At 32.8% G+C, this 12,262-nt stretch overlaps 1 protein-coding gene across 1 annotated transcript; it reads right to left on the bottom strand.

Moving 5' to 3' along the window:
• Nucleotides 1-268: 268 nt before the first annotated feature.
• On the bottom strand, nucleotides 269-6,912 carry LOC141623762 (protein ORANGE, chloroplastic-like). Its single transcript, XM_074439917.1, has 8 exons — nucleotides 6,518-6,912; nucleotides 6,310-6,424; nucleotides 5,279-5,395; nucleotides 5,000-5,086; nucleotides 2,948-3,024; nucleotides 2,257-2,384; nucleotides 1,304-1,440; nucleotides 269-520 (listed from the first exon to the last, which is right to left on the bottom strand). Exons 1-8 carry the CDS (start codon nucleotides 6,706-6,708, stop codon nucleotides 443-445), a joined length of 930 nt encoding a protein of 309 aa, XP_074296018.1. The 5' UTR covers nucleotides 6,709-6,912; the 3' UTR covers nucleotides 269-442.
• Nucleotides 6,913-12,262: the final 5,350 nt, after the last annotated feature.

Genomic DNA, 12,262 nt, shown 5'->3' on the forward strand with positions numbered 1-12,262 from the left:
CACTACATCTCGCCCCTCCACTAAACCACCACCCTTTTCATTCCACCCCACCTAACCCCCTCTATGCCGCCATCACTCCCCATGTCTCTACCACCACCCACAAAGACTAGTACATTTTGTTTGAAAAGTCGTTATACAAGGCACTACTAATCTACTACAACTATCCGTGTAAACTTTACCTTCTCTCTACTTTTCATTATTTATTATTTATTTACGTTGATCTCCGTGCATTTTTTTTAGAACAAATATCATTTTGGGCTGGACGGACTGTTTACAATCATACAAAATTACATATATATTGATTGGTAAATTGTTACATTCAGAGCTCTACATACCTCCTAATAAAAAAAGGTAAAATCAATCTAGCTCGGCATCATGACTGCTGCAGAAGTAAAAGTATAAAGGAAATAGCCTGTACAGTAAGAAAAATGATACAGAACTTCTAATCAAATGGATCAATTCTGGGGTCGTGTTCGCTTGCCATAGCCATCCCCGTACAAAGACAAGTAGGGCACATGACCTACAAAACAGCTCAAGTTAAATCTCAAATTCATAATCACAAATAACTTTACAGGTAATGCGAAAACAATACGATTTAGTGCAAAAATACTTTTTTCTCTTTTGATGGCAACATTTACAGTTCAAAATGTTATAGAAAATCATTAGTTCTTTAAACCATGACAGTGGGTTCCTCATATATCTATCTATCAGAACATCCCAGCACGTAACACAACACCATCATAAGCTAATCATATCATTGGTCATCCTTTTCTATGGTATGCGAAACCCATATCATTGACTAGAGGCATGACGCCGCGTCAGTATGGTAGTTTCATGGGTAACAAGTCTAACAACTCTCTCCCCTACAGAAACGAAAAGCCAGGAGCTGTAGTAGCATTCTGCCGATAGAAGGTGAAACTGACTAATCTTAACATCTAGTCTAAGCAAGACAGAAAGGAAGATGGATCGCATAGTGCAGAAATATTACTCCCCCCAAGGCCCAACCCACTTGGTTTTTAATAATCAAATGATGGCGACTTTGATTGATATGCTCTCCCAGTATACACTAACTACAACTTTTGAAAATGATAATATGGAAGTAATTGTTTGCATAAATCAAACATGACAATTATACATTATCTCTCGACAGATATTTGGAGAACTTAATGGTGAAAGTTGACCTAAAATGAGGATATAATATTTCGGGTGGAGGCAACAATAAATTCTATTCCACCGTTAAGGACTGGCAAACAAGTAACTGCAATTAACAGCCCAGAAGCATTTAGAGAAGTCGAGAGCTAACCTTTCCAGATCCTGAACAATTTGAACACCTCGTAGTCTTGGGTGGTGAAAGTGGTTGATCAGAACCATTAATTGTCGACACAGGTTCAACAAGAACCAAAGAACCTGTACTGGAACAACGAGCACATGCTAGATAGCCTACAATAAACAATCCAAAAAAAAATTTCAACAGAAATACAATGACATGTCACTATCTCAGGCACAAATTCAACAGATAAAATGTATCCTCAACCCTCAAACATTCTTATTCATAATAAGACCTTTTCTTGAAGTTTATGATAAACATCGCAACAACAGCTTCACTCTTTTGTGACTGCCACAAAAGCTACTATGGATAATCAAGATATAGATGGTTATCCTCAGAATATAAATAGCTCTCTCTGGAATGGCAATCCCTTGTTATATACTCCCTTTGTCACAATGGATGGTTTACATTTGTTGTTAGGTATTTCTTGAGGAGAAATAAGAACAAGTGGGGATAAGAGTATGGCCAATGAGATGGCCCAAGAAACACTTAAACCATATAATGGAAATAAGAAAGTAGTGATACTGTAAGTTTGAACCGTTCAAAGAGCAAAAAACATCAGACGGATAACGGCAAAGGACAATTAGAATCTTCTCCTCTTATGCCATGAAAACGAATGCAAGCAGAAGGCCGGTTGAGACCCGGGAAGAGCACTGCCATCACGAATATGGTGATGAGTTTGACCACATTGATTCAACACCTTTTGTAAGTACCCGATACTAAGTACAACCTCGAATATCTATTCCTTGATCGTGTCAGAACATACGAAGTTGAACAGGGATAAGTACTTTTGAAAGTATCCAAGTGTAATTCAAATGTTTTGAAAGCTCACTCATCCATAGGTACAAGCTCACTAAGAAGAATCAGACATTGTAGTTCCAAAAACTATAAATGGATATAAATGTGATGGAAGAAAAACAAAATCAAACCAGTTCCAAGGCAGTATTTGCATCTTTTATGTTCCTGTTGTTTAACGTTGTTTATCTCAACCACCATCAGTGCCGAAATCACTCCAACAGCTCCGCCCGAGAAGGAAGCAACAATTGGGTCTACCTGACTGCAGTTTGCAAGACAATATCAACACGTATCAGCTTACAAATAAGACAATAGAAATCATTGATGTAAGATACCTTTGGTTCACTTCAAAGTTGCAGGTCAAGGGTATGTAATAATAACCATAAATTTCATATACGAAGGAATTGTCTCAAAATTGTCTGCATGAACAAAGGGCTTCCTACTGAATGAATTACCACTATTGACATATCAGGTAAGTGGCCTCTTTTTCTTTGCAGGAAACACATTTTCTAAAATATGCAAAGAGAAAAAGAGAAAGCATGTAAAAGGCTTTCAATTTTCTACTCCTAAATGTATAATATCCAAGTCGTAACTCGGAATCAAATCGTACGGTAGGAAAAAATAAATATTGCTCATATTGGCACATGCAAATTTAGAAGAGAAAGGAAAAAACTACTATTACAAGGAAATGTAATGTGTAGGAAGTCGCTTTTATCACAATAAATGCCGAATGTCTAAGAAGCCATCTATCTACGTACTAGGAGTGGTTTTTAAACCATAATTAAATATGTACATTTTTTAGACAAGGAAAGGCGGCACTTGTACCTCAATTGCATAGGCAAATGCATGCTTTGGATGAAATCGGCATATGAGGTACCCCCCAGACCTAGTTTAAGCTCCAACTGTAAGAAGATTGCAATTTGAGTTATGAGACAATAAGAATAAAATGCTATCTTTAGCATGATTGTATCTAATCATACAGATGGATCCACCGTAAAACCTCATAATGACATGGTCAGCATTGTATCTAAACATACGGATGGATCCAATTTAAAACCAAATATGACATAACAAAATGGTTGGGTTCGGACCATAAATTATCATCGAAATCGCTTAGCAATGTTGTTAGAAGCAAGATTTCACTTTGAATAGATAGAATGCTTAGGACCAAATCGGTAGAACCGCATCGTAAAAACATAAGATTCTACAAAATAACCGTAAAACTGATGCGGTGACGTCAAAGCCCAAGGTAGTGGTTGCGTCTTTTGAATTTGATGTGGTGAGGTCAAAACCCAAAGTGAGGGTGAGGTTAAAACTGATCGTAAGATTCTACAAAATGACCGTAAAACAGTAAAACAACCTTATTATGTCATTATAGCTCATATATGCATTTTGGTAGCCATAGGATCTTGTGAATGTGATTCGAGAATTCAGCTAGGGAACATACATGTCCCCATAGGAAGCTGAGGCCTCAAAGCACCATATTATCAAAAAAAAAAAGTATTCACTTTATAACTTTGAGTTGGATTCAAGGGTCTTTCCAACCAAACGCTCCTTGATATAGATGAGTACTACACTATTATAGTATCATCATCCCGTCATTCCTCACCAAATTCTCTGTAAGAACTCCGAAAATATATTCTGACGGGCTGTACGGTCCTTTATGTTCCTTACCTATAGCTCCCCAACACAAAAATGATTCTGAAGGCATCATTCTAAAATAGCCTAGTATATACTTGGCTATAATTGTCATACGCGTGTTTATTGCCTGAACTTCAAATCACTGTATCGAACAAGGTTGTCGTATCTTAGACATGCAAGGATAGCTTACTTAAATACTCGGATATGGATCCGAGGGCCCAGTAGAGATTCTTTTGAAAAAATTGGATATGGACGCTATCCAAATTTAAGACAAGAGTACAGTACTACAGCGACAACAGAAGTTAGAAAAAACGATATTTGGAAAGTAAAATTACATAGGCATTTTGTGGTAGTCAAATTAGACATAGCAAAATGATATTCTCATCATATATTGGGCTTTGCAGTCTTGTTTCGAGAAAAAGATGTTATAGGAGTGAAAGTTATTGTTTTACTGGCCGGGCCCGAAATCTGTCCATGTGAGTCCCTTCACACAAAGTGGAAGGATAGAGAAGAGAGGAAAAACTTGTGTTGAGCCCTTGCGCACTATACTTCTCTACCCATCCAGATCCAACTGCTACCTGACTAATCGAGTCAGTATTTCATACTGGTTTAAGTTTCATACTCTCATGCGGAGTTGGCAACTTGGCATTGGAATGGCAATGCTTCACAAAATTTTGGTAACATAGACCAATTAGATGACACAATTATAGAAGAGCCATTAAGAAAGAGAAAGGTCTAGGAAAGCCAATGAAAATACAATGAAAAAACACATACTCTGTGACATTTTGAACACTAACTTCTACGATAATTCCTTGCATGGGGGCTGTTAGCCTGTTACAGCTCGGGACGCAATGTACTTTTACATGATTTCCACAACAACTCGAGGACGTAAAAATACAAGGACTTATTTACAAACATCTACTGACCGCCATTTCAAAGTGTTCTTCCCATTTTTCAAAATACGTGAGAGCTTTATAAAAATGGGAAGGACGTGAAGAAATGAAGGAAGTAAGAAGTAAGAAGCTTTATGGTCCCCGCCACTTCCAAAAATTATTCAAGAATCTGGGGGTCCTTCCCTCAGGAGTAGCATGGGTCATAGGCTATTCAAAGTTTGTGGGACTATGTCATGTTTCTCCTCATAATTTCATCAAACCAAATATGAAAAAGTGTACTAAAAGAGAATTGGAGAGGACGTCTTTGGATATTCAAATTAACAGATTTGTGTACAAAACATACCGTAGGTGCTAGAAGGCCTCCGAAGATCATAACTCCGGCAATCAGAGAGAAACAAGTAGCATAGTATTGCTTAAGATTCCCTGAGTTCTGCAAGCAATGGGCTGATAATCAGTAGATGATAGATGTCATGGAAGTTTAAAACAGAAATTTATGTGCATGCTATAATTATACCACCCAAAAAAAAAAAAGAAGCGAGTAATATTACGAAAGAGGAACAAAAAATACAGAAGAAATACGCCATTTGACAGTTGAAGGATGATGCCAACGATGAAATCTCACCAGCGGAGGCAAAAACGGGATGAATGATGGGAAGCTCGGTAAGTCATTTTCTTGTTCGTCCTTCAATACACCTAATTCAGCACTCTTGATTCTCTGTTGTATCCTCAGCCTACGAACCTGTGAGACAAAATTGAAACACCATGATTTCATAAGAAGCAATTTTATCGTATTTAAGTAGAATAAATTGGGTTTCTCATAGTCAGTCAACAAGAATTGTTGAATAAGAGATGTATATCTTAGGACAAAAACATAATTTTGCATGCCAGCTCCTAACCAGTAGATTTATTCCTTACAATAAGAGATGTATGCCTTGTACCAGGCTGTAAAAAAGGCCTACATTCCTACAGGTAAAATAAGTCATCTGAGCTGAGAGTTTCTACATAAAATTCTTGATGTTCAGAATGATCGAAAACGACTACAAAGGTGATTCCCAGGGTGTTTCTTCAATTAATACTCTCCCTTCTTGGTTAATGGTGATACTAGGTACTTGTTCTCCTCCTCTTCCGGCTTCCACATGTCGACAAGACTTTCCTCTTCCTAAAGGCGTACATGATAAAGTTCAAGAACATCCTCCGAAACAAGAGTTTGTCAAATGTATGATTGCTAATTTGTGCAAGTTAAGATAATCTGATCTGGAAGCTTTTGCTACCATGGCATTGAATATTGGTTCGACTGCAGAACAAGGAAATGATTCTAGAACATTCAGGAATCACTCCAAAATATGACGATACAAGACGACAATATTTCAGGACAAATAACACATCAATGTACAGGAGGACAATAATATCAACTCAAGCTAGCAGATATTTAGCGTTATAGAACAAACATCAATATAGTCATGCCAAAACACCAATCTCTTATTCTCTGCTAAAACAAGTTGAGAAGGAAGTATCGAACTATATATATATATATATATATATATATATATATATATATATATATATATATATATATATATATATATATATATATATATATATATATATATATATATATATATATATAAAACAGGAAAAAGAATACAGAAGCACCTCTTCCATGTGTAAGAAAATTTTATTTCGGCGGCTTCGAATATTATCTTGTATCTCCAGTAATTCCATTTTTTCAAAGTCCTGCACTGTCTCAGGGCCTTCTATAATACAAAAACTGGAAAAAAAAAAAAAAAAAAAAACTTGTCATAAAATCAGAGATAGGTATAGAAATGAGGTTAGTAGCGGAAAAAGGAAGGAATAGAAATACGCAGAATTGGTAGGATCAGGCGAGTCGAAATCAAGAGCAGAGGGATCAGAAGACGACGAAGACAAGCAGCGGCCTTTGGATGAGAAATGGAGGTTACGGGGAGTGAATTTGGAAGGAGGACAAGGATAGTTGAATAAGATCAAGGGTTTTGTAGGAAGAGAAACAGCCAGAATCCGAGCTAAACACACCATTTTTCCAAACCTTAGATAGAAGGTAGTAGCCACTCAGCATCACATTAGTAGTTTCACAAATGTTGCCTTTCTTGTCTTGTTCAATTTCAAACCCTACCTACTCCATATGACTCCGGAAGTGTTCAGCTCCATATAATTTGTCTCCCTATAATTCAATCCAAGGTTTGTCATTCCTCATCCAAACTTTCTACTCTCTCCATCTCAACTTATTTATTTGTTTTTACTCTATGGGTTTTCCATTTGAGTTAACCCCAAGACAAGGACCCGAACTTTCAAATTTTTTTCCGTTAAGGACCTATACTATATTCTTTTACAGTTAAGGCACTCATTACTATTTGCCGTTAAGTCGATGCCTACTGTTTGCATGGAATTGGCTATCATCTTTAGTATTATCATAATTATTAAAGTTTTATACTCGTATGATTTGTTTATCACCTCATCAACAATTAACAAATCCATAGCTGTACAAGAATTTTTATCAAGTAGAATTACTTTTGTCTTAATTTCCGATCATTGCACCACATAGCATAAGGAGTTGTTTTAAATTTGTCAGTGATATGTATATGTGCATAAAATAATTCTGCTAACTTAAATTTTAAGCACCATAAGATTTAAGTTAATAAGAGTTAGCTCAAGTGGGAGTTGTCTTGCGGTCTTGTCCCAACCATAAAGTTAGGGGGATTCGATTCTCACCGCGACATAATTAAGTTCACTCATTTGAAAAAAAAAATTATTGTGAATTAATTATGCTATAAATATAAGTATAATAGTAAAGTTTTATTCAAATATGATATTTTTGCAAAAAATTAAGGAAGAAAAAAGTGAGAATACGTTTTGTTCCCGATTTAACTGAACTCGTATTGATTAACACAAAGGTGACATGCTAAAATTTTGTAACTATGACAAGAACAAGATTACCATTACCATTATTATTATTATTATTATTATTATTATTATTATTATTATTATTATTATTATTATTATTATTATTATTATTATTATTATTATTATTATTATTACGCTTTAGATAGTTGTGATTTCTACATATCGTCCTTCAAGTAATACCCCAATCCTTTACTAACTCTATTCTCTATAGACAACCACGACCCATTAAAAACCAAACTCCATTGCATGTTATTGGCAAGCTTGGACCAATTTAAAATATTTAATAATTTTGGGTACATAATTCAAAATATTTAACGGTGAACAATGAACTTAACATGGAAGTGGACTTATTAATGACTATACTTAACGGCAATAGACATTGAGTGCCTTAACTGTAAAAAAATATAGTAGAGGTCCTTAACGGAAAAAAATCCGAAAGTTCGGGTCCTTGTCTTGGGGTTAACTCTTTTCCATTTAGAGGTGGCTATTGGGTAATCGGATCGAATTTAGGTTGAGTCAAGTTAGGTAGGATTATTTCAGGTTTATTATACATTTTAGATCGGGTCGGTTTATTTCGGTTTCGGGTCAATTTCGGATGTCAAGTTATCAGGTTATTTCGGGTTTGAGCCACTTCGGGTCGGGTCATTTTTGTGTATGAGTCATTTTGTGTCTGCTCATTTGCGAGCCAATTTAAAAAACATTTTTCGTACATTACAAATGACGATATGACATGTGTCATTTATAATTTTAATTAAATCAATAAAATATAATTAAAAGATTACCCTAAAATAACAAATAAACGTCACCTAGACAAAGACACGTAGGATCCAAAAAGGCACCTAGATTACAGTAAAATTTAATGTGACGTGGCATATTTAAATGTGATGTTGCATATTTTTAATGTGACATGAATTATCAATTTATTATTACATGACATTAATTTAAATCATTTATCTATAAATTAATTTAATTCACTTATATCTATAATATTAAAGGATATTATCATTATTCTTAAATTAATTTTGTATATTAAATATATTGTCTTCCAGAATTTATATAACCCTTACAAATTTACATCAAATGTCATAATTTATAATTAATATTGATATTTTAATTGAAATTTTTGTAATAAAACATGTTAATAAATTTCATAATTTATAATTAAATTTGAAATTTTTGTAATAAAACATGTTAAGGAATTAATTAAACCTCTTCATATTACTAAACACTCACCATTATTAATATTTTCCTATTTAATTCATTGTTTTAAAATTTTTTGTAATAAAACCTGTTAATAAATTAATTAAACCTCTTCATATTAATGAACACCCACCATTATTAAAAATTTTCTATTTATTTTTTTTTTTAATTAAACATGGTAATAAATTGATTAAAACTCTTCATAATACTTAACAGACATCAAATTAATTAAAAAAATTTCCTATTTAATTAATTTTTGTAATATAATATGTTAATAATTTTATTAAAACTCCTTATATTACTCAATACCCATAATTTTCATTAATATTTTGTCCTTTTTAATTCATCTCTTGAGGTCCTCGGCAATCAATTATCTAATTTAATAATACCACAAAATAAATTAAAAATTAAATTAAAATATGGGAATTTATGGTTGTGTAATGACTATAAAACCTATAATACCTATAATAGTTTCTATTCACATTATTTATTTAAAATATGCCCATTTGTCATGAATTTCTAATTTATGGATTGTATTTTATGGTTTAATTTATTTATTTGATTATATTGAGTATATTGAGTATTATTGTCGAGTATTGTTGTTGTTGTTGTTGTTGTTGTTGTTGTTGTTGTTGTTGTTGTTGTTGTTGTTGTTGTTGTTGTTGCTGTGTCCAATAAAGTATATTTTAATTTGTTATGTTGTTGGTTTTATGAATCGTTTGCTTTATATTTGAATTCATGTTTTCCCGTTGGTTTAATTTAAGTGACTTACATGTGATAATGTTTTGATTCGTTTGTCAAGTTTTGACAGGTTGATGTTTTATCTTTTGGTCAATGTATTTTATATATAACTTTAAAGTACCATGAAACGTATGTGAATGCAGATAAGGCAAACCATCACGTGGGTAATCTGAAGTGGGAAGAAATACAAAAGACACGAAATTGAGGTAAAATTAAAGGTAAAAAAACGCAAGGTAGAAACTGATAAGTAATGGATGATTGTTGATCTCAAAATAGAAGTCTCATAATATTTCTTTTAATTTGTTATTAAACGTATATTGAGGTGTAATTTTACTATTATACTTTCCCGATCAACTTATTTGATTTGTATTTTTGTATTCACGAGTATAATCATCTATAACATACTTTCTCCTATTCATTAACATCTTCCACATTTCCTAAACGGGTAAGTCACAATGATCTTCCACTTTCCTTATTTGTCAATCGTTTGTGGTTAATATCACATGTAACCCCACCTTTTCTTTTCTACTTTCATTTTCCTCCACATATTACCATTCCACTAAATAATTGTCAAAAACTAATGTGGAAGAAGATAGAGAATATGAGGGAGTATATTTTTCTTTTTCATTTTATATGAATTATTATCAAGGCATGTAATAAAAGGAAGCGAAAGTGAACCTTCCAGTAAATATTAAATAGTATGATTTCTAAATTCTACTTCGTATGTTTTTAAGTTTATGTGTTTTTTTGTCAAAACAGGAATAATATATAAAATTTACTCTCATAATTAATGATAAATAAATAAGTAAAAATAATTGAATGAAAAATCTTTAAAATTTCACAATTTACTTTTTGAACCATTATGACAATAATTAATCATTTTAATTATGTCATTTCCTCTTCCAATTTAAGTTTCTCCAACTCCCACCTTTTGATTGTTTTTCTATAAAATTTACTTTACTTTTTTAAGTGGTTTATGCTTTTTTAACCATTATAAGATGATCGTTGATCTCAAAATGGAGATTTTATAATATTTCTGTAAATTTGTTATTAAGCGTATATTGTTTTGTAATTTTACTATTATGCTTTCCCGATCAACCTATTTGATTTGTATTTTTGTATTCATGAGTATAATCATCTCTAACATATATTTTTCTTTCTCAATTCATATGAACTATTATCAAGGCATGTACTAAAAGAAAGCGTACTAAAAGGAAGCGGAAGTGAACCTTCAGATAAATATTAAATAGTGTGGTTTCTAAATTCCAATCCGTATATTTTTAAGTTTATGTGTTTTTTTCTCAAAACCGGAATAGATTATTTTATAATCTTTAATACTATTTTTATTTTTATATAGGATCGTGGACTTAAGTATAACAAGAGATGAATCAAATTCTTAAAATAGTAATAAGGAACTTAAAAAAATTTATGAACCTTTTGGAATTCGGATTTAGAGAATATAGTTTTTTAGATTATTGAGCAATTGAAATGAAAATTTAATTCTTAATACATATATGGAGTAGATACCGACCATACCGTTGAATCGTATCTAATATTTTTCTATCGATATAATAAATATTTTTCGGATGTAAATAATATTTGAAGCATGCACGTGGTGATAAGATTTCAAAGATATTTCTATGGGAGGGTTGATGGAGAGGTCTGGAAATAATTTGGAGATGACTATACTGAGGTATTGAGTTTACAACCTTATATAAGGCGTCATTGAAGATTTTTCCATACGGAATTTATTATATACGGATGGTTTCAACTTTTAATATTTTAAAAATTCACTTTATTATATTGCGGAGTAAAACACACGTATATATAATGAGTCGTCTTTGTCATTGCTCTGTTGTCAAGTTTCTCAAAATTAGTAGCTACCACATTGTTACTTGCAGGATTCGATTGAAAAAAATAAACCAAAGTTGTCAAAGAAATAAGGTATTAACTAACTAATTTCTATGTATTTCAAGACTGTATATTTTTAAATGGATCAACAACTAATTGCTCGAACAAATATTAACAATACGATAAAAATATCAAAACTAAAATAGATAAATCCGTGAATTTCACGGGTCACAAACCTAGTATATCAAAATTTATTATAAGAAAGGATAATGGTAATTTAACAAAATTGCAATTATCTTTTAGCCATATTAGTAGCAAATCATTATGATAGAAATCTTCATTTATATTTCAGTATTTTTTTTAGAGAAAATTTTAGGAACTTGTTCTTTTAAACGAAGGCTTTTTTTTTGTGGTGCTCATTCATAGATTGGTTTTACTTTTTCATGGACAGAAATGACCATTTTACCCCTTTTATTTCAACTCCCAAATTTTAAATTCTCCTCTTGAATTCCACCACCCGCCTCTCCCACTCCTGCCACTGCCTTTCCCGGCATCCGCTTGCCGCCAACCACTGCTAGGTAAACACGGGATAGTGACGTACATCCGTCACTAGATTGCCTTTCCCGTCACAAAAAGCGGGTTTGTGACGGATTGCCCGTCACAAACTGGCGTCACTGTTAATGGTCACAAAAAGCGGGTTTGTGACACGGACTTGAGTTGGGACGGATTTGTGACGGATAATTCGTCACAAGCACCTATAGTAATTTAAAAAGGCAACAATAATGGCTACTATCCTAGAGTCATTAGCATAATTTAAACTAAAATTAGTAATTTAAAAAGGCAACTAGTAAGAGGAGGTTACCTAATTAACTAAAAG

The sequence above is a fragment of the Silene latifolia genome, chromosome X (genome assembly GCF_048544455.1).
Source record: "Silene latifolia isolate original U9 population chromosome X, ASM4854445v1, whole genome shotgun sequence".
NCBI lineage: Eukaryota > Viridiplantae > Streptophyta > Magnoliopsida > Caryophyllales > Caryophyllaceae > Silene > Silene latifolia.

What these genes read in the sequence shown, in the direction of transcription:
- LOC141623762 (XM_074439917.1), bottom strand. Translation starts at nt 6,708, where the DNA reads ATGGTGTGTTTAGCTCGGATTCTGGCTGTTTCTCTTCCTACAAAACCC. An exon ending in TTTTCTTACACATGGAAGAG is followed by an intron (nt 5,396 to 6,309) that starts GTGCTTCTGTAT and finishes TTTGTCTCACAG; the next exon opens with GTTCGTAGGCTGAGGATACA. An exon ending in CAAATACTGCCTTGGAACTG is followed by an intron (nt 1,441 to 2,256) that starts GTTTGATTTTGT and finishes TGTTTATTGTAG; the next exon opens with GCTATCTAGCATGTGCTCGT.